The sequence below is a fragment of the Vidua chalybeata genome, chromosome 1 (genome assembly GCF_026979565.1).
Source record: "Vidua chalybeata isolate OUT-0048 chromosome 1, bVidCha1 merged haplotype, whole genome shotgun sequence".
Lineage (NCBI taxonomy): Eukaryota > Metazoa > Chordata > Aves > Passeriformes > Viduidae > Vidua > Vidua chalybeata.
Window position 1 is genome coordinate 92099961 of NC_071530.1, and position 23826 is coordinate 92123786.

Below are 23826 nucleotides of genomic sequence, written 5' to 3' on the forward strand. Positions count from 1 at the left end.
TGATTAATCATTGAAAACTGTTTTATAAATTTTAATGGATCCTACATGCATGATCAATGATAGAGATACACTGTGTAACTCATCTATATCCTAAGCATGTACTGGCAGTCATTATATTCATGAAATTCACTATTACTAATGATAACTTTGTACATTTCCATTATCAAGATTCTCAATAGGAAAGCAGGAGGTAGAATAAAGCTAAAGGCAAGATTTTTTTTTTTTTGGCAGTGCGTACTCACGTATTCCATGCATAGTGCCGTTCTCTCCACTAAAATGTTGGCGTTTACTAACATAGTGATTTTTCAGTGACACTCACCATTCCATGTGCTAGAAATTCCTACCTTGTGTATCCTCAATAGTACTGAGATCTGGAACACAGCCATGCCTCAGGATGACTTCTCTGTTCCAGAAACTGGTTCTATTATTCTCTTACAGCAACTGGTCTGGTACCCCAACTTTGACTAAATATTCACATAAAACCAAAGTTCAATGTATCATCACACACACAGCTGCTGTAATTCCCACAAGGACAACATGATATACCAAACAGAATTAAGTGTCTTCCACCACAGAACTTGTAAAGGAAAGGGAAGTGGTCTGTGTAACTGCAAACAAAAACTACAATGGTCCATGCAAACATACCCATAAGGAAATGTGGCCTGTCAAAAGAAAGCATTTCAAATCCCTTCCTTCCACTGAGGTTGACAGGGTTTCAGTTGAGGGGAAGGAAAAGAGTATCCAGAAACCAAACACCAGCTTAATTTTGAAGAATACAACATTACAACCTAAACACTCCTTATAGCAGTGTGTGCAAATTTAGTGCATTTTACAATATATAAATGGCAAATAGGCCTTGATTTCTTCTAGCAGATAATGAGTAATCTGTTTCCATTTATATGCACCTCTTTTTGTGCAACAAATTATTTGAGAAAACCATTAACCTTTACCAAACTGTAAATATTAAAAAATACCACCTATCCTATATTCTCTGCACTTGCTTTGTAGTCAGTCTCAGAATCACATTCTGGGGTAGCTAAGAGATTTTTACAACACAGTTAATAAACCTACTCTTTGGATATTAATCTTCTCTAATATATAACCAAGAGAACCAACATTTAAGAAAGAAGCCACTCCATGTCTACTCCACTTTGCTTAGAAAAACATAGTATTACACCATACACTTTATTCACCTTTCAGAGACAGAAGAAGTGAGGGGAAAAGTCTTGCAATGCATGTTGGTTTCAACTTCAGAGCAACCATACTGAGGGCACAAAACAACTGAGAAGCATCCTGGTTTAGCCTTGGGAATCACTACCATTGAATTGAGAAAGAAAAAAACTCTTTCATCTCTGGTTATTCCTTGTTTTCAGGCTGATACATTCAACTTTCTCCTTTCTTTCTCTATTCTTCTGGGCAGGCTGGAGCTTTTCAAATTGGGAGATACAACCAGTCTCTACCCCGAAGCATTGTGAAATCCCTTAGGATGTCTGCCTGCTATGACTCAGAGCAGCTGTTGAGACTGTTAAGCCAGAGAGTTCTTGAGGATGAGGTATGTTCAGAGCTCAGGCTGTGCCCGTATATCTGCATAAATATTCCTAGTGAGTGGGTGTCATCTCTGGCAGTAGGCATCCAGTGCTTGAATTTCAGCACTAAATGGCATCTGTGGGTGTTGGGATGCATTCCTGCAGCCAAAATAGTCTGATAAAAATAAAAATAATTAACAAAATAAAATAATTGTCAAAAATAAAAGTACCATAGGAGAAAAATCATGCCATCTTTCTGGACAAAATTGATAAAGGTGTTTGAAAAACTATCTTTGATAAATTGAATGAGTAGTACAATGTCATAGGCTTCTCATATTTAACTTCTGGGAACCTCAGAGCACTGTACTATATGAAGAGACTGAACGTCCTATGAACTTAACATGACAGGCTCAAATGTTCTATGAATCAGACAGGTCAACTGTTTATAACTTGGTTATTTTGGGGGTTACTCCATGGTATTCCCTTTCTTGAATGGAATAAAGGCCATCCAAAAATGACTGATGAAGGGTCAGGTCAGTTAAAGAAAAGAATACTCCATACTTCCATACTTCCATACTTTAAAAATAATATCTACTATAACCATACTGTTTGTACAGTATACACAGTTTGGAAATTAGGATTCCCCTTTTTGATTGCCCTACATTTATACCATCTCCCTTCTAAACCACTTCTAAATCTATCCTATTGCTGAGGGGTGAATAACCCAAATAAAGGTCCTCAGTTCTGATGATAACTAGTTTTTATTGATAATTAAAGTAAATAGTCTGTTCTTTTAAAGTGATCTGGTTTTAGGGTATCCAGTCAATAGATATAATGCTTTGAATAGACTATATGAGGAGCTTGTATTATTTCTTGGAGTTGACCCTTTTCACTACCATACCTCTCACAAATTGAATCTGAAAACTGTGGAATTTGTAAAATTTGGATCTGTTAAGAATTTCACATTTATGAAAGTGTCTATCTGGAATAGGAAACTTGTACAGCTCATTTAAATGAGTAGCTAAAGTTAGGAACAAAGGAAGGATCTTAAATTCTAGCATGAACCAAAAAAAGAAGCCTTGGTCCACTGACTGATTCTCTTCCCACAGGCACAGATGTAAATCAAAAATAACAAGAATAATTATGTAGGATATAAATGAAATGAGAAAAAGCTACTTTCTCCATCAAGTACAATTTGCCAATAGCTGATATCATTATAATAAAATTGGAGACTAGCCCTGGAGGACAATACTTGCTAGACACTGCATCTGTTAAGCTAGCCTGAAGAATACATAGAGAAAAAAGCTCAGTGAAAGCATCAATCCATTACTGACTGCCCCAATTCCCAACCCCAGAAGATGACCTTTTCAGCCTTTAATTCCCATTCAAGTTTACCTCCCAAACAACCTGCTTTGTTCTTGAAGCAGTCACACCTTGCCTCCACCACCAAGCTCCAACTCCCTCTTCTTTGCTGAACATGTTGAAAAGAAAATACCAACTTGTTTATAACTTCCTAAGTTTTCCTCTCTTTCTGCTTTATGGCAACAGCTAACAATTGCCTGTGTTTTCTCCAAAGTTTTTTTAATTATTCCACCCAAAGGCACAAGGTATAAAAGCTAATCTATGTTTTCCTATACCTAAAACTATTTTTTTTTTTATTTTGCAAGATTTAGTATGGTTCTGTTGGCTCTGTGACCACCACTCCTGTGCTGATTAAAGTTGACTTCTTTGCTTCAGGCAGTTCTTTGGGTATTTTCCTCTTTCTTCACTTTCAGTACTTGCATGTTTAAGCATTCGGAGGTATTTCCCAGGAAGTTCTCAGAAGCTCATTGAACCCCACCATACTGTTTTAATCCCAAGGCCCCTCAAAAGTTTGTCACTTTCTTTTCCTCCAACTCTAAAACAGGAAGAGTAAAATAGGCAGCCAAGACCTGCAATGCTCAACACTCTCCATGTTTTATTTGTAGACTGGTATTCCCTCCAGCTGCATCTATCCTTTGCCCCTGCTCTGTTTTCTCTTTGTTTCCCACCTTTCTTTTCTGGTGCAGAATCCTATGATTCAATTCTTCAAGTTAGGAGAGATGAGAGGGACTAAGAAACTTGAGTAGCATGCAATTTTTCATATAGAAGAGTACAATAATCCTAGATTGTCTTCAATAGCTAAATCCTTCAGTCAGAAAGATGATAATTTGAAAGTAACCTTGGAAATTGTTATGAAAATTTACCATCTCCAGTACTAAATGCTCTTGGCTGAAGAGTCCTTTCCATCAAAAGACTGAAAATGAAAAGTTTAAAGCAGTAATTTGAAGATGAAAGTCCACACAAAACTCTACAAAAAAGTAATACAAATCACTAGCCTGAGCTAGAGCAATACAACAGGCAGATAAACTCTATTCTGCAGTCTGTCCTTAATGTGCAGTGTGTGTTTCTAAACAGTTGTCCTGGCCAGCATCATGACAAACATGTAACACCTATTAAGAAGTTCAGAAATTATGTGCCACACTGTGAAAGACAACAGGAGGCATTCTGGCATTCTTATCAGGATGAGGATTAAATAATGGATGAGAGCTGCTGAGCTAAGAGTAACTACACCACAAGACATACTAGACTCATCCCCTTCATTCATCAAATGATGTCCCCATTGCTACATTCCATTAATGTCTTTACTGAGTGCTCTTAATTATTTTCAAATAAAATCCTCATTCAAAAGTGATGAATCCCTACAAGCCTCACACACATATATGTACCCACAGTACAACTTAGTAAGGTAAGAGCCCAAGATCTTTCAATACAAACTTTTATTGCCATTGTCAGCAAGCCAAACTAAAACTGTGTTAGTGTTAGCAGTCTTACACCATTACGAATCAAAATAGAATTTAGCCAGACATGGGCAATGAGTCCATACCTCTTCTTTTCATAGGAAATTACTTTTCCTGTGCACTCTGGCAAGACTAGTTTCCTGTGCTTCACTTTTTTCACCATGTAGACTAAAATAAATTACCATCTACCTCTTTTGACTCTTTTGGACTTCATTTATATCCCTCTTATAAGGTGCTACATACAATGAACAGAAATTCCTTTCAGCATCATGATGCAAATGGTACTTTCAATCTCATGGTATTCTGAGTTGGAAAAAAGTAGTGAATTTTTATCTTGGGCTTCACTCATGAGCATGTGTAAATGACATAAAAATCCTACACAACTCCTATAACATGTGTAGAATTACATTGCCATAGAACTGCTGCATTTTCAGGAAATGTGTTATCAGGAAAGGGCTGACCTCTCCTAACTCTGCAAATACTGTACAAATAGCAGTGGGAGTTCTGCGATCATGGGGCACATATATGACATGAAAAGATAAAAAAATCCAAGGTTTCTCAGATGTTCTTCACTTGTTCATGAAGTAGGCAATTTAGGCAGTTGCCAAGGATTTGTTTGAAAACACAAAGCTGTAAGGTACTAGAAACCAGAACCAAGTGGATGCAGTTTTATGACCAAAGTAAAACCTAGATATAAGTAATGAGTTAAGCATTTTTTTGTTTCACAAGAAACCCTTAAACACAATGTTAAGTGGGTTAAAAAGAATAAGGATTAAAATCAAACTAAAAGCTGTGCTTATTTCCATTGCAAAGGATTCAATACCCACTTTCAGTGCTACTACAAGTATGCCCTACTTCATTCATGGAAAACACTCCCACAGAATCTCTCTTCTCACTTTCTTCACCAAGAGAAGATATCAAAATGGTAATCAAAAATTACCACTCTTATTCAGTGTATGGAGAAATAAAGACAACCCCACAAAATCTCATAGACAGGCCACATTCAGAAAAACTCAAACAAACTCTAAATGGCTAGGAGTAACTGGATCATTAGATTTTATTGCATTTAGTGACACTATCTTCATTAGTGGGAGAGGGGCTTTGAAGTACCCACTTCATAATAAAGAGTGGGGGACTAGTATTCTGTGCTAGAGGCCTCTACACTGCCAGAGGCAGAAGGTAAATACACAGGAACTCTACAGCTTGGGTACTGCCCTACAAAGAATGGTCATTTTCTGACGGGGGCTCAAGATCTGCTGCTCATAACCCATTAAGATGTGTCATTTTTGGTGCAAACTCAATGTCTTACTTCTCCCTGTCTCTGAAAAGATTTCTCTGTTTGGAACATGGCTTCTATTTAGGGCACTCAAGAGGACAACCATCAGTGCTGTGTTCTGATTTATGGTGAAGCTCTGTATTATGCCAACTGTGAAATAAACTCTGGGCAATCAATAAGTAATTAAAGCAGAAGTAATAGTTGGGACATAAGTGAGAGTACAAAGTGCAGCTACAATCTAATTACTACCATTTGATCCAGAAAAAGTATCCCTCTGGGCAGCAAAATTTATTGGTGGAGATGCAAGCTTCTGGGGCATATTTGCCGACAAACATGTTGGACACATGCTGAGCATCCTCACCCCTCCCAAAAGCTGAACTGCTTAATCTGCCCTCTGGACAGAGGGACAAAACTGTGTCTGCAAATTCCTTTCACATTCCTCATGTTCAGCTGCACATGGACTCTCCCTGAGGAGGACTTTACATTACCTCAAACTACCTCAAAAGCCCCTGAGGAGGGCTTTACATTACCTTGGCAAGCAACATCAAAATAACAAGGTCCATCCATTCACATCCAAACTGCAGAATCAGTTATTCAGATTTCCTTTCATAACCTAAAGACACACTACATTCTTAAACACCAAATTTATTTGAAACTTTAGGTCTGCTTAAAGTGGGTCCTGGGACCTTAACAGGTTTGTGAAACCAGAGCCAGATACATGAACAGGGCAGATGTCAAAAATTGCATTACCTGTTTGAGCAGGCACATCAGTTTACCTCATTGTAAAGAAAATGAAGCACCTCAGATGACCTGAGATTGCAGTTGACTAGTTTTGGGAAAGAATCTAGTATGAGACAGTCTGGGGTTTTCCCTTTTGCTGAGAAAGAGTGCCTAAATGTTCTTTCCATCCCCTAATTAACAGTCCACCACATGCACTTGATATAGCATCAACATGCCAGAAGCCATTAATTGTTATTGTTAACTATACATCCAATTTTGTTTTCAGAGCAATTTTTCACTATATTTAACTTGTCTGTCCATAAGAAATTATGTTTTAGAGAATTGCATGGAAGTTACAGCATTAACTTGATTAAACATCTGGCAGGGGACTGTGCCCACTGTGGAACTGAATGTGAAGTGCAAATAAATTATGTTACTCATCCACCCCTCTGCAGAATATTATACATATTGAGAATTTAAATATATCTATCACAATCAAGGAAAGATTAACACTTTCTTGGATGGAAAATATTCCTTTTATATACTTGAAAAGGACTCTATTCACATATAAAATGGAACTTTCAGCTCAGGAAGAGAGGAAGATTGTTTCTTCCAGCTTGATCTTTGCATATGTTATTACAGGATATGAAAGATTATTAGCCTTGGGCGCATCTTACCTAGATTCAGATTATAGGCATGAGGTTTCTGAAGCATGTCTTGTTGCCTTAGTGTATCATACAAATGATAGGAAAAAAAAATCCCTTTTGATCCTTATGTAATAAAAATACAAATTAAAAAATAATCCCCCCTCGGGAAAGACATTGTCAGAACACCAGTAAGACAGATTACCATCAGCTATGTCAGAAGGGACTAATTCTGAGGCGTTCTGACCTGCTCCCTGTGAGGACAGTTTGCTCTGTCAGATAATTTCTGTCTCTCTGCTAGAGAACAGCCGACTTGGGTGAGAGCTTTACCAGTGGAATCTACCCATTCCTGCTTCATTTTAATTTGTTAATTCAAGAAGCTTGGCTGAGGAACAGTACACTTTCCTTCCTGGGTATTTCAACTCTTGCAAAAGAGGAAGCAAAATAGGAAATGAAAACAAAAAGCAGATGGCAACATCATTATCCCTTCTTTTTCCTCACTCTTTTTCTGATCAAATTTTCCATCTGCTTCTAGTTGCCTCTACTCTTATTTTTTTAAACTTCATTCACCATTGCTCACTTTCAGCCAAATACTCCTGTCCCTGAGAGATAGAGAGTGTTGTTTCCTGCCTTCTGTGAAGCCTAAATGAAGAACTGTCTCTCTCCCCCTTTTGATTGACATTGCCACTCAGTTCAGCTTCCATTTAGAGGCATGCCATTTGGTATAACTAGTTTCACAAATGTGTCAAATTTCACCTTAAATTAGAGTCTTTATCACCTTGCCTCCTAAGTTTCCTGTCTCTCAATTACTTAGCAGCAACCCTTCTACCTTGTTCTATATCATTATGTCTCAGCTTAATTTCTTACATAACTCTGGTACACAGCTCATGGACTTTTTCATGTAATTCAGCTCCTCTGAGCTCTGTAGGATCCTAGAGAGAAACACAGAAGTGAAGTAGTGCTGAGGGACAAGAACTGCAATACTGGAGAAGATGCATGCAGGATAAATTTAGGTGGAATGCCCTTAGAGATGCAATCAGGAGATTTTAAGGGCTAGAATTAGTGGTCATATGATAAAGACAGAGAAAAACAGAAAAACGGTGTGAGGGAGGGAACAAAAGAGAAAGTATGGAAACGAGGAGAAATGTTTATTTAGTTATATGGTATAAGCAACTGCTAGTAATAAATATTGCACCTTAATTACAATGTCTGATATTGCAGCTTACCATCAATAGCCAATTTAAGATCAGTCAGTGTAGTTCGAACTCTGGATATAACAAGTTGCATCCGGTCAATTTCTTGACGGAGAAATATGTTTATTGGCTGAAAAGCTCCCATCTTTTGAAGTTGTGCTTTCACCTAAAACAGAATAGTGCAATGATTATAAAATTTAATTTCCTGTTTGCCATGCAATAATTTTTGAAAGTAAAAACATTTTCAGAAAAGAAACATTTTAGTAACAGATGGCCATTCAAGTCCTGAGCCAACTGTAAGATTTAGCACACTGTGACTCATTAGCTTACCAGAATGAGCTCCTCCATCATTCTAAGAAGGGAAAGTTCCTTCTTTTTGAAGGGACACAGCAGTTCCTTCTGTCCTTGTTAGGCTGCAGGGTCTTAGATCTTAAAATTTAAAAACCCACATGCTATACAAAAGTACTGTTTGATGGTAACTTCTTTGTATTTCCAAATTGTGCTGGGTGAACTTTCTCACCCTTCCTTGCCCTGCTGAGCTGAAATAATGCAACAAATGGAGTTCCACTTCACAAGAACAATGATATGTAAAAGCCGCTACTTTCAGAAGCATGTGATTTGTTCATAAGACAAGATGCTCATGGATACATTGCTAGAGAGGCAAGATTGCCAGAAATAATACAGATGCCACAGAAATCTGTTACACCATTATGTGCACCATTTTGCAAGTAGAAGCCTTTGGCCTTTTTAGTTTTCAAGGTTAATAGTTTCTCCCAAATTCAACAGAGCATATTTTCAAAAGAGAATCAGTTGCCTGTGTTGATTAAGGACATGTCATAATGACAGTAGCAATAGCATTCCCTGTCACGCTTTTGCATATGATGTGTATGGAATGTGCTTCAGACATGCACTACATGTTCCATGTATATCAAAGTTCACTGTGCATGAGAGAGGGTTTAATGGCACCTGCAAAAATCATGGTGCCTCTAGCCCACATAGTACCAGAATTCCTGATTTTTTAGACTTTCAGGAGTTCCCCACTTTTAGAAAGCCAATGCCTCATACATCTCAATATATACATTATTATGTATACTATACTTTTTATACAAATAATAAATATTAGTAAATATTTAATTATTACCATGAATAGCAAATTTCTGCAAGATGAATATCATACAGCAGATGAATAGTTATAATCACTAGTATAAATATACAAATGCTTTGGCAATTTCCAAATCTTAAATTTCAACTCCAAGCCAAATAAAATACTCTTTCTCAACTTTTTATGCTATCCTCCTTGGGAGACAGCTATCAGCAAGGTTATACATCATATTTTAATCACAAGGACCCATGGGTTTGTCAGACAGAATGTCCAAGAAATAGGTGCCAGCCAGTTATGCTAATGCTTTGCAGTGTGACAGTACATTTTACAGACTGAGTTAATGCATCCTGCCTGTGAAAGAGAAAAAAAGATACTTAAACCAGCTATCATAGACTAGAGTTGAGGCAATAAAGTTTTTGGATAATCCACACAATTAAGTATTCTGACTATTTCATACAAAATCCAGGGAAAACTTCTGCTTTCTGAAAAATTCACAGGAATTGGTAATTTTGCTCCTTGACAAAAAGTAAAAACATTTGATTTATTTTTTTCAGACTACTAAGTCTAGTGTATACCACTAATAAGAAAGGAATTATACAGAATATAGTCTATGCATTTTTCCCTTTAAATAAGAAATACTCTTTTTATTTCTAGTCTACAAAGCATGTATTCATTTTGGGGATCATTTAGAGGAGTAATTCTCCCATTTGAGGAAAAATCAGATGGAAGATGTTATTAAAGGGGTTATTTTCCAATATATTAATATTTATGACTCTACAAAGAGGACATGAAATAAAGATTCTAAAATATTACTGTGCTGATAATTGTACAATTTAACTAGTGAATTATCAGAACTAACAAAATCTTCTGATTTACTTTCATGTACCTAAAAAAATCCCTATAATGTTTTGAATAATGGAAGCAAACAATAAAGCAGAAATTTGCTAACCCAACCTAGATATGCTCGGAACACTCAGTCTGGAGCACCAAGCATAACCAGATATCAAAACTGAAAAAAAACCCTCCATACTTCTTATTTTATTGTATACAAATCAATCCTGATCTATGGTGAGATTTACTGAGTATAACACAGTGCATTTCTTGGAAACCTTGCTGCTAAGATTTGTTTCAAATACAAGCACTGAAGTATGACTAACTAGGTTTGTATTAGAATTCTTCTTATCAAGCAATCAGATAACTTACATTCAAGGCTGTATTTATTATGACATACAGATATGGCTACTGACTCTCAGGGAAAAAAACCTCAAAAGATTAAACTCATTAACCAAAATAGCTTTTCTGAGATTAATATACTAATTCCATAAAGCCCACTTAGAACATCCCCTTTTCATTATGCAAACAGCTATCATCCAACATAAAACAATGTGATTTAAGAAAGGAGTGACTAAAATCATAATCTTAATAGCTTTGTCTACATGATTTTGCAATGCATAGCTCTACTGTGTCAGATTCCTTTATGCATATTTCTTAACTGTCCTCAGGTCACCAGTTTCTTTGTCAGCACATACTTTATAGGACTAGCAGTAGAAAAGTAGTTGCTGAACTCATGCCATGATCATTGATCAAGTTACTCTAGTAGTGACTGCCTATGGTTTTCAGTAAATGCTATTTTTTTAATCAGACTTAGTTACTTGCTACATTCCTTGTCAGCAGAAATGGGAAGTCCATCACTCTGTAGATGGATAAGCCAAAGCTCTTTTCAAGGGATGTCAAGGACCCTTTCCTTGCTGCACATAAGGAAACAGACAGTAAAATACGTAGAAAATAGAAGAAGCTCTAGAGTTGGATGACCACCATATCTGATAGTGTTGACAAGTAAACCAGAGACACATTACAGAAAAATATATGTCAGTGTTTCAGTTCAGATCCTGATTTTCTTTTTTTTTTTTTTTTTTTTTTTTTTTTTTTTTTTTTTTTTTTGGTAGCAAAAACTCAGCACTGAAAACTAGACTCCAGGCACACAAGGTCTTAGCTTCAAATTAAACTAACCCAAAAGGTGTGCTTCAGAGACTATAAGGTACTTCAATTACTAGTGGGTTTAGCCTACAGGCCCAGACTAGAGTTAGACCAAGGCAAATTCCTCAGCAAAACATCTAATGAAGGCCTGGGATTCTCAGAGAAATTCCTATTTCCATGCAGTGCTTGCTAATGTAGCCATAGCTTTAGAGGAATTACAGCTAAATCAATACTACAGAAAATATTTAAGGAAAAAAACAGCTGCTACTTGGTATTCCCTAGAAAGCTGTTTTTCAAGATGCAAGGATCATTTTAATTATAAACTTCTCTGTGTGACAGGCTGACATTTATTCTTGCACCTGTCTTCACTCACATGGACTGACTGGACCTAATCATTTTACCACTAATCTCTCTGCAACCTGCAAGGCGAGACCCAGAAGCAAAAAGGTTCATGAAAGCAGAATTCTTACTCAGAGAGAAATGAGGACAGTTTTAGGTCAGGAGGAAGGTTTATTTTGCTTTTCTACGACCTGTGTCAAACCACAGGCTGAGAAAGCATGCAAAGGAGACTTGTTTTGTTTCAACTCTTTTGGGTAAGTTACTTGACTGGTGAGAAGCATAACAAGAACACAACAACAAAAGAAGTAACATATATCACGGGGCAAAATGGTTGCCCTGTTTTGAAAGTTGTTGAGACTGAAGTCATTGCTGAAGGCTAATAATTGAGAAATGAAGGCGTCTCTGTGACAGCCTGAAATTTCTCTGGATTCACAATGTATCACAAGAAAATACAATCCGGAGCTCTGAATGTCAGCAAATAATTGGTTTTGGTACCATCTGTCCCTAACCCAGTCTGTTGGGGTTGTAGCTCTGTGCAAATTCAATCCCCATTTTCTAAAGGGAGCCACAAGAACTGATCAAAGGTAGCAAAGGCATCTGCCACTTTCCCTGAAGAGAATTTGCTTTTAATTACCTTCATTGTTTCCAAAAAATTTTGCTCCTTTTCTCCACTATTAGTATCTTTGTACCTAGGTTTTCAAAGACTAACTAACACGTGACGGCATTACTGGAGCACAGTATTATTCTAAAAGCAAACGCAAGCTGCACTGCTAGGACTAATGAATATTGCTCTTTTTACTGATCTTTTCCAATAAGGCATGCATATAAACTATTTTTCTGGACACATTCCCTCAGTCTTTTACAATTTAGGTTCTTTGTTTTATTTGTTTCAGATTTATTAAACTGATTAGTATGTACATTGTATGTAACAATGTCCTGAATGACCAAATGTTGACTTAAATTGACAAATAACAGAACCCATCTCATTTCCTTTTCTTTTTTTTCAGACATTGCAGGAAGTAATTACATAATCCATTTCACTCCTTATACTTGCAAGCATAATTTCATTTGCTGTATTGTAGCTTCTGCCAAACTGTTGCTTCTTCCCTCAGAGAATACCTAAACTCTCCCTTCGTTTCTGCTCTTATTGATTAAATTCTTTGTTATACGTTAGTGAGCATGATATTATTTTTCTTTTTTTTTGAATTTTAGTAATTTGGGTTGGGGCTTTTTTCAGTTTATGCAAACTTGCATTTAAAAACTCAGCTTTCTTTACAGCTCACTCCAGCCATATCCATGCTTTCTAACAGGTTCCAGAATAATGGAGTGACAGTTCATATGAGAAACACATTTGATATAATTTTTTTTGCTTATTGTGTAGATGTGGCCACACTCCTGGCACATAAGCAACACATAATACGTGGAACTAGGCACAAATGGCAGGAAAGGGAAATTCCCCTACAACAAAGAAAGAATTTGTAAAGACCAAATCAATTTCTAAGATGTAGAGAATGAGACAAGTTCTAAAATGTAGAGGAAGAGACAAAGGGTAAATTCACTAAGCAGACTGAAGAAAGAAATATTGAAAAATCAGGGTCCAGAAGAAACAATGCCAAATCTCATAACACTACAGAAGTAAAATCTGTATACATTGTAGTGCAGCTGAGACAGCCAAGGAAATATACAGAGGAATACATTATTAGCAATAAAAAACTCTTGGAAAATGAACAATGGAGATTCTCTACATGGTCAGAGTAAAGGAATGACTACCATGCTACAGAAACTAAGCATAATTTTTGAATGTTTCTGTGGAAAAGTACCGTGCCGTCCATCAGTAGTGCAGATTGAAAAAAAGGCACATAAATAGAGTGGTATGATTAATCAAAGTGAAGTGTAATTCACAGAGAAAGATGCACAGAGCTTTCGACAACTAGATATCCCCAGAAAGAGGTGGTATCTACACTTACTGAACTCAGAATGCATCAACAAGAAATACAGAAGAAAAAAGTAGATCCACCACCACATCCTCTGTACAAACTCAAATCTCCTTGGTTGAATCATAACAGGACAGCTATCAAGCAAATTAAAGCAAAATAAGTTTCCTTTGAAGCTCATAGAAGACATACTGAAGCAAAGAAATGTAAATTCTGAGCATCATTGCAATGATGACTCTTTATTAGAAGAAAAATCCCTCATGTATGATTGGCAGATCATGAGAAAAGATAATAGTTTGTCATACTGCTTGATGATGAGAGTGAAAGAGCATTGAAAACAATTGGTGGTGATTTTTTTTAAATACAGACATATGAAACAGTATGTATTATATACAACTACAAATATAGCAGTAAAACAGAGAGAGACAAGTCAACAATGAAGGACAGAACATCTGAAATAACCCTTTCAGACCCTTTTCTCTTAACTACTATCCCTGGTTCCAAAACTGATGGTCTCCAAAGCTAAGATTTGATGAAGTGTCTTAAAAGGGGAGGCATCCCCTACATGTGGTGTGTGTGCATAACCTCAGTGAAGAAACCAAGAAGGAAAGAAAGTGAATAAGCCTAAGATTAAGCAGAAGAAATGCCAGAGAAAAGAAGTTTAATCCAAAATGAAATTTGGATTAAACAACTGTGTGTGCATTTTACATGACTAAAAGGTACTGCACAGATTTCCCAGGGGTAAAACCTGAAGTTAAGACTACCCTGTGGTTGCAATGCAAAGTGCAGTAAGTGCTATTGATGTTTTCTAAGCATTACAAATTCTTCAAGAGGAAAAAAGTTGTCAGCTTAACAAGGGAATGAAGAAATAGTCCTTTGGAGGATTTAGCAAGTATATTGTAAAAACTTAGCTCAATACACATATCACAAATATGGCAAAAGCATACATGCTATCCAGGTATGCAGCATTTTACTGCTACTGTAAATAGAAAAAAAATTAAGGAGCTGAATGAAACTAGAAGAATCTAGTTCCATAAAAAAAGCTTTATTCTGATTGCAAAGATAAGGGAAGAGGACTGAGAACAATTTAAGGTGTAAATGATAGTTGAAGATCCAACATGAAAATTATTACATTTATTAAATTATGAATTATTATTACACTTACTAGATTTAATTTTATTTTCTATTTCTAATATTTATTCACTATTAAATAATAATATGAAAACTAGAAAACTGACTCCATTCTTAATCAAATTCTACCAAAAATTATGTATATACTGTCATTAAGACTCATTCAATAAGAGGGTGACAAAAAGGAGAGATGCAAGCAGGAATGGATGGAAAAAGAACAATATGGAGATAGATGGCAGGAAACGTCACCAAAAAATGATGCAGACCATAAGTAGCTTGACAACAGGGGAATGAAAAGAGAAGTTCCAAGTTGAATTATGACAGTACAAAAGTGGCTATTTATACAAGACATATTCAATCTGAGATTAATAGTAGAAGGGAAGAGAGGAAATACTGCTGGGTCCCTAAGACAATTAGTTGTTACTTAGGTGGACATTCTAAGTTGGCCAGGGAAGAAAATAAAGCATGCATTGCAAGTTGTAATTCATACTGAGCATTTTACCAGCTTGAACTACAACCGGGGGTGGGAGCGGGGGAGGGGATGGGGAAGGCACTATCAATGCAAAACAGAACTGTAAAGAATAAAATCATGGAAATTAGGGGTTTTTAACATTTACTGTTCATGAAACATTTGTTAAGACAGCAGAACCTACTTATAAACTGATGCAAGAGCCTCTAAGTTGGATTTTTCCATTTAATGGGGCTGTTAATTAAAAATGCAAGAAAAGATTGACAAAGATACCTCTTATGGCTCAGACCCAAAAAAATCTGGAGCATTAAAAGGTCAGTGATAAAATTCACTCTTCATCATGGTGGTGTCCTAATGGGAGTAGGTAAATTGAATGCTGTAACCACTATAGGATCACCAGTCCCTCAGAAAGAGATGGCAGGCTACTTCTGTAAGCTACTAAGGAAAGCAAGAACTTTCTGAAGCCTTTAATAGGTCTTCTGAGTCAAGGTGATTGATTGAATAAACTGTGGCATTTGAAATATATGTTTGCGACATAGGAATTTTTTAGATAATAGACCAAAACAGACTTATAAACATCTATGCATAATTTTAAGATCTTTTTAAAACACATGCCAGTGAAATTTAAGAAGCACAATAAAACTTATAAAACACAAATGTATATAAGTGCATACATAAAACATCTGTTTTATAAAGTAGCACATACCTCATGAGAGTTATAATCTGGAGGTAACTTCTCTAGCATCTCATCAGCAAGACGCTGCACCACTGCTTCCCGGGTTTCTCCCCCTCTAGTACTACTGTCTTTGGGCTGGATGCTCATTATGGTACTGAATGTCTCATTAGCCAGGTTGGTCTGGTAAGTTATATCTGCATTAGGATGAAGTCCAAATACCTTAAAGTAAAAGGTATAAAAATTGGGGAGAAAAAGGTGATTTTTCTTCTAAAAGTATATACACGTTAGAATGCATGAAAATGGATAAACAAGGATGAAAATTCTCAGCTCCATAAAACAGTAGATGTGAACAGGCCAGTGGAAGTTCTTCCATTTAAATGGCCAAGGACCAAACTCAAATTGCACTAAAACATTAACATAGGCTGCATGTGCAATAGTGTTTTCATTCATGTCAGTGGAGGGCTTTTTAATTGATCTCATTATCCTCACATGGATCATGCTGTGGAATGCTATCAAGGGGTGAGAATGGATCCCTTTCCTCTGGTACAGACTAGAGTTTGTTGGAAATGTCATATGTGGACACTGACCCCTTAGCATTAGTTCTTTGTCTCTATGGGTCTATTGCTGTTGTACCAGCTCAAGTAGATGCCCCTAATTATCCAACCAGTCAACATTTCTAACACATTTTGTTTTACTCAGACTCTTAGGCTTATAAGGCATGTCGCATGGTGAATAAAATAATGCCCACATCTGAAGTACCTAAAGATGTTAATATATTTAGGATATTTTATGGTTTAGATATTTTTGGTTGAAGCTTCCCTCTCCTTACTTTTCCTTCTCCTGAAACTGAATTATTTTAAGATACAGCTAGCACAGAATTACTGCAAAGCTGCCCTTTGTCTGAATGATAATAGCTTTTTCAGAAACTTCTACTGAAATATCAGTAAGTCTATAATTGTCAGATTGACAATTGCAACCCTTCTCCAGGAGGAATTGTATGTACTGTGATTTATTTCACTAGCCCTCATTTAATTATAGATATTACATATCTCTTACAAACTTTGAACCACTGATCCGTCAATGAGGAAGGCTTGCCCTCAAACTGAGCACAAAAGCCAAGCAATCTTCTGTTTCTCATTTTTCACATTTTTTCACATATTCACAGTTTTCCTATTTTACATTAGAATCAGTATATTGCAAGAAGGCACTTCTAGAAACCAGTATTTACATGCTCTGAGGACAGAATTAAAAGGGCCATTTAATATTGTTATACTTGTAAATCTAGAACTCAGGGACCACGGATATAAGTGGCTGCACCATTGCCAAAGCCAGCAAAGCTGCAGTGATTTACACCACTTGGGAATCTTATCCACAGAACAGGACAAAGTACAGACCTAATACCACATTTGAGTGAGGGTGTGACTATAATAGTGTGCAGGTAGATTCCAGATAGGATTTAATGTTTTGCAAATAGTGGTTTAACAGAAGGTTTAGAGCTGTAAAAAGCAAAAATACCAATGCACTTTATTACACTCATAATGTGTATTACACTCATGTGTGGAAGGAAATACACATTTGAAGATACATTCTTTTCTGCTTTTGCTCTTGCACAGTGAGGGCTCATTTGTTTGGTTTTGCTCTAGCAGATTTTGTGCAACATTATAGCCCAAGTTAGCACCATGAAGAATATTTGCTATATCTGTGAATGGAGCCCTAGTCCAAGGGCTAACTTAAACATTGGAGCAATATTAACAAAGACAGGGAGACATAGGAGACAGCTCTGGTCCTATGGTTTCATGCAAGTGATGCATAAAGAAGAAAGAAGAAAGAAACCAGTGGGTTTCTTGGACCAGTTTTCTGAATGTCCTGTATGTTAATCAAGGACCCAAATCTCTCGTTCTTTTTGATACAAAATCTCTGGGAATGTTGTTTAAAAAGAGAATATTGGAGTCTGTCTTTCAGGGTTTTCCAGCCTTATGAACCCTCAAAATCAATTGCTAAAGCTCTACACTCCTCTGAAATCACTCCTCTATCACCCACTCTTCAACTGGACAGGGGAGAAAAGTCACAAGAAAAAGTCCATGGTCTGAGGCAAGAACATGGAGAGATCAATCTCCAGTTATCATCACAGGCAAAACAGACTTGACTTGGGGAAATTAATTGAACTTATTACCAATCAAATCAGAGTAGGATCATGAGAAATAAAACCAAATCATAAAAATACCTTCCCTCTACCTGTCCCTTCTTCCCAGACTTAATGTCATTCCCAAATTTTCTACTTCCTCCCACAGGCGCACAGTGAGACAAGGAACAGGAAAAGGATTTGTGGTCAGTTTGTCACATACTGGCTCCAATCCTTCCTCCTCAGGAGCAGGACACCTCCCACTCTACCCCTGCTCCAGCATAAGAGTCCTCCACAAACTTATCGATTGGGCTGCTCCACTGAACTGCTCCAATGTGGGTCTCTTCCACAGGGTGCACAGCTGCAGGAACAGACTGTTTCAGCATGGGTCACCTGTGGGGTCATAACCTTGGCCAGAAAATCTGTTCCATCATGGACTCCTCTCCCCATGAGGCCACAGGTCTTGAAGGAACCTGTTCCAGCATGGACGTGTTCCCACAGGGTCATAGCCTCCTTCAGGCATCCACCTGCTCCAGGGTGGGGTCCTCCACGGGCTGCAGGGGAATCTCTGCTCCGGCACCTGGAGCACCTTCCTGCCCCTCTGTCTGTAGAGCTGCTCCTCTCACATATTCCCACTCCTCTCTCTGACTGAAGGTTCATGTACAGCATTTTATCCTTCATAAATACATTATCCCAGTAGTAGGTCTGTCTTGGAGCTGTCTGACACTGGCCCTGTTGCACATGGGGGAAGCTTCTGCCAGCTTCTCACAGAAACCACTCCTTGGCCCCCTGCTACTGAAACCTTTCCATGCTAACCCAATACACTGAGTTCAACTGCCCTTCTCAGAAGACAGTGTTCATTCTGCTCAGAGGATGAAATTTCATCAAAGGAGCAAGGATACTGCAAGCAGGCCAATTCAGTTTTCTTAACTAAAAATGAAAAAGGAATGAATCAAGGATACACTGTTTGGACTAGCACAGGATCTTTTGTGAAACGAAGGAGATTGGGAGATTAAAAGGTTAAAGGTTTTCATGAGCAATTTTGACAGATTTTAGAACGACAGAAGAAAGTCACAGCTTTCTTCCTAATGAGTAAAAATGTGAAGAACAAAAAGATGTTTGCATTCCTGGACTTGCTTCTATTTACATAAAAGCCAAAGGTAGAATTCCCCTACCTCAAATCATACATACAGATTTTTTTACAGGAATCAAAACACTTTAAAAATACATTGCAGCATTGTGAGATAGGTTCCCAAGTGCTTAAAAGAGCACATCCATGAAAGCAGAACCTGAAATCTGATAGAGCCAAGGTTCATACACTGATAGGAACCACTTCATGAGCTGGGCTCAAATGGATCCCAGTGATGCATTGTCATGTCTGCATTTACTCTCACCTGGAAAAGGTACATCATTGCTGGCACAAATACCTTTGTATTCTGGTTTCACAATCTTCAGAGATTCAGAACTTTCAAAGCTTATTTTATGACCTTGGAAACTTCTCACCCTCTCAGGCATAACATTATCAGTAAGTGAAAACCAGCTTTTTCTGTTCCACTCAGTCTATTTAATTTTAATAGAACTTATTTCCAATGGCATTTATCAACTTAATAGAAATGAGACAGAAATCCAGACCATTCACCTCTGTTTCAATTTTCCAGAGCAATTTGTTCTGTTTCAGTTTTAACTGACTTCATCATGTGTGCCTGTACTGGAGGGAGCAGAAAGTCGCCACCCTCCAGTCCCTGTGACCACTGTGATATGCACACATTGGGTCATGTAAAACTGGTTACAACCAGAAGCTACCTTGCACCGTGCCCCATCAATTCATGGCAACATCCAACTTTCTGTTGTCAAAATGGAATAAACTTCCAATTATAACTTGCAAAATGAGACCATAGGGCTTTTTTACTTTCATTATTTCTCAGGTTGCATGTCTGCTGAATCTCATACAGAATTGTGAAACCACAAAATTGTTTGGTTTGGAAGGGACCTCTGAGGATCATCTAATCCAAATCACCTGCTCAAGCAGGGGCTGATAGAGCAGGCTGTCCAGGACAGTGTCCAGTTGGGATTTCAATGTCTACAAAGGCTGCACAATATTTCTGGGCAAATTCTTCCAGTCTTTGACCAACTTCACTTAAAAAATGGTTCTCTTGTATTTAGATGGAATTTCCTGTTGTTTAATTTATGTCCATTGCTTCTTTTCCTTTCATTGGATATTATCAAAAAGGCTCCAGCTCCATCTTTACAGCATTCCAACAGGGTTTTATACACATTGATACTTGAACTTTGCTGTACCAAACTCCCAGAAGATAATTAGGGTTGCTAAAAGTCCTTCATAAGGACCAGGGCCTGTGAATACCAGATTTTTTGCAATTGTTTGAAGAAGGCCTCATATACTTCTTCCTGTTCAGCAGATCTACACTGAATACCCACTATAATGGTCTGTCTGCTAATCTTGACCTATGCATATTTGATTCTGAAAAAATACCTCATTAAGTTATTCATCTGACAAAAACTCCCTTTAATATATTAAAATATGTTACCTCTGGTGTATCAATCACTGGCAACTGCTCTATGTACTGGAGATAGTCTTCCACTGTATTCCCTTTTGGAATAACATAGCCTTTGTAGAAACAAAAATTTTCACTGAACATGTGCTCTCCAAACCAGACTCTTGCATATGTATTCAGCAGTGCCTTGTCGAGCTCATCAGTCACACGGCCACCATACTGCACTTCTCCAAGCATGTAATGGACACAGCTCCAGTTCACTCCCTGTTTGATGCCCACATCATTCAAATGGTTCTGAAGGAACTGCACGCTGGCTGCAAAGTCTGCCTGATTAAATTCGTAAGGAATATTCCAGCCCAATGGGCCAAACTTTCGTCTTTCCTGTAGAATAGTTAGAAGTAATGGTAAAACACTGATTGATATTAATTGTGAAGAAAGCTTAAGTGCAGAAGAACACATGAAATATGTTAAGAATGCAGTAGTCCAGCTGGAACTCTACTTTACTACATTAAAAAAAAATATACATTTAACACAGACAAAGCCAAACACTTGATTGATTATCTAGTAGCTAAATTTCTATAAACAAAGAATAGGAATATTAACATTTTCACAAAGAAAAAAAATCCTCTTTTAAAAGTATTTTTTAAATCTCTGAGTCTGGAACCATAGCTTTTGATTTCAATAATTAAGCTACTGTTTGAGGCAATGGTGTTCAAAATCATCAGCCATAATTATTGTGTGGGGTCTTCCTATGGACTAGATATATTTCTATCACTTATATTCCTATCCCTGCTGTGTTTGCATGGTGCAGATGCAAGTAGGAAAAACTGCTTCTTAGTGAATCATCTACAGACTCAGCTGGCAGTACATAGGAGTTAGGATAATATCTGGTAATTGCAAATTTTTATTTTTTTACACAGGCTTCCACTGGACCACAGTATTTCAGTGCATGGATGCCACAGAGCTAAATTAGTCAGGCTCCAGATGTAAACTAAGGATACTGCAAAATCTATCAATAGGATGATGAAAAGTTGTGGTTAATCCATAAAGCACCTTCTTTAATGGAAGTCCTGAAAGTCAGGACCCAAAATCTACTTTCATTTCCTCCTACAGGTTTCAGAGCAGAAAGGATTTATATTCACCCTCTTACACCTTCTCATTGTGAATGCAGCATTTTGAGACTATGGTATTCCAAACTATAAATTGTAAATTTCTTTAATATGCTTTTATGAGTTAAAATATTAGTAAAAGTCCAGTTAGTTGAAAGACAGATCACATAGTCATTGACCAGGACTTTAATAGAAGAGTAATCTAATCGATCATTGCTTGATTGTCCTTTTTTTCCCTCTGAAATATCATCCCTGTTGGAGGTACAGGACCAACATGAGCAAAATTATAAGTTCTAACACCGCTACAGTAATACAGATATGTTGTTCTCTTTCTTATTTTGTGTTAATTTGCCAACATAGGACTTCCCTTTAAAAAATGTTTCTCATTTAATAACAAGGTTCATTAATAAATGAAACATGGCTTTATGACAGAAGAGAAGAAATATATCTTTAAACCTGAACAGTTGTGTGAAGAAATGCTACAGCATATAGCAATGGTTTCCACTGTGGCATTTTGCTCACTCCCAGCAGATCCTGAGTAACAGCTGAGTATGTTTGTTTTAAGCCAGCTTTCACACCTAGAAGGTGAGTATAAAAATGTAATATATTAGCAAAAAAAAAGTATGGAATCCATAAGTCCAACCTCTGTTAAGCATAATTCTCTCTTCTAATTTGCAGTATCATCTTACTTATACCTTCAAATAATGTCTTAGAATCAAATATCTGTTCATCTGGTCACAGCAGGCAAACTTCAATAACATTTTGTTTTAGATAGGTAACACAAAAAATTAATTTCAAGAGTCTGGAAGAATTTAAAATTAAGTAATCATATTCTAAATGATCCCATAAACTACTGAAATAGAAACATAATTATTTAGCAACTATATGGCAATAAAAAAGACACCTAACATTATATGAAATATAGCACTGGGTATCCAAGAGTTTGTTTTGCTGTTTACTTATGATAAGATATTTAGTTTTATTTAAGATAATTTTATTTAGATTTGATTCCTATAAAAATCTCAGAATTCTGCAGGTTGTTCAACTGGACTACAGGCACCAAGGTGATGAGAAGAGAACCTAAATTCATAGTGCAAATATTAATATTTGGGGAGGTTTGTTTGAGCACTGACATTTCCTATCCCAGAAACAGCTTTAGGCAGTTGATACTGATACAGTCTCAGCTACCATGGAATACAGAAGATCAGCTGCTCACAGATGTTTTTAGGCAGTGCTACTCAAGCATCTTTTGCCTTGGGCAGACAACTCAAGCATGAGTGACTGACATCAGGTCCCTCTTATGATACTTTCCACATAATCAACTTCACACAAGTCTAGAAGGGCAGATTTTAAGGGCAGTGAACAGATTGTAAAAGTCGTCCTACTTCGTATGACACAATAAAAGTACTTTTATGTTTGTTCATACTTCACAAAAATCCTTAGAACAATATTCAAACAAATAGCTTTTCAAAATATTGAATGGGTATCATCAGAGGGTTCCAAAATCAAAAAAAAGTGCATTGTATTGTGCTACCCATATGACAGGACAGTCTTAAGAAATTAAAACTGTCTATATTTCATCCTGACTTAAATTTTTACACTGGGCTTTTTTCAGCTGCTAAGTTGCAAATTTGCTATAACTTGACTTCTAAAATAGCCTCTTGGAGCTATAGGTTATTACCATTAGAATGATTAGGAGGGGTCCACTGTGCAATAAAAAGATGATGAGCTCTGAATTAAAAAGGGGGAGTGGAGAAGAGGAAGAAGTAAGAAATTTTTATCAACAGACTGACTACCTGCTCTTGAGATGGAGTACAAATGCTGAAACAGGATGTGTTTCACAACATCTGTAGACATCTTACTAATGTTCAAAGGAAGCTAAATACTGAAATAAGAGGTTTAAATGTCTGAAGCTTTAAACAGGACCTTGGATAAAATTTCTTAACTCCTACTGACATCATCAACTGAAACCAGTGGCAACATATACATATATATATATATATATATATATATAGAAAGGGTATAGTTATTTAATTGTAGGCATTAATAAGATACTCCTTCTCTCCTCAAGGTTTAACAATCGTCCTGACCTCTCCCCACACAGAATATTCTCCAATTCTGTCAGCATCTTTGTGGGTTCTCATTGGACTCATTCCATCCATGTCTTTCTTGCACTCCTATTAATACAGAAACATGAGTCCAAACTGCCAGTTAAGATGCAGACCTCATATTGTGCTTCTTCACACAGATTACTTAGGTTAGGAAAGCTGGGGGCT

General features: G+C 37.0%; 1 protein-coding gene across 1 annotated transcript in view; it reads right to left on the reverse strand.

The window, feature by feature from the left end:
• Nucleotides 1-23826, reverse strand: part of LOC128787233 (dynein axonemal heavy chain 5-like) — a 147306-nt gene that overhangs the window by 7541 nt on the left and 115939 nt on the right. Inside the window, exons 70-73 of the mRNA XM_053941233.1 lie at nt 22007-22128; nt 20475-20822; nt 15837-16025; nt 8212-8344 (exon numbers count right to left, since the gene is read on the reverse strand). Coding sequence (XP_053797208.1) covers nt 8212-8344; nt 15837-16025; nt 20475-20822; nt 22007-22128 — 792 coding nt within the window. The remainder of the gene's footprint in view (nt 1-8211; nt 8345-15836; nt 16026-20474; nt 20823-22006; nt 22129-23826) is intronic.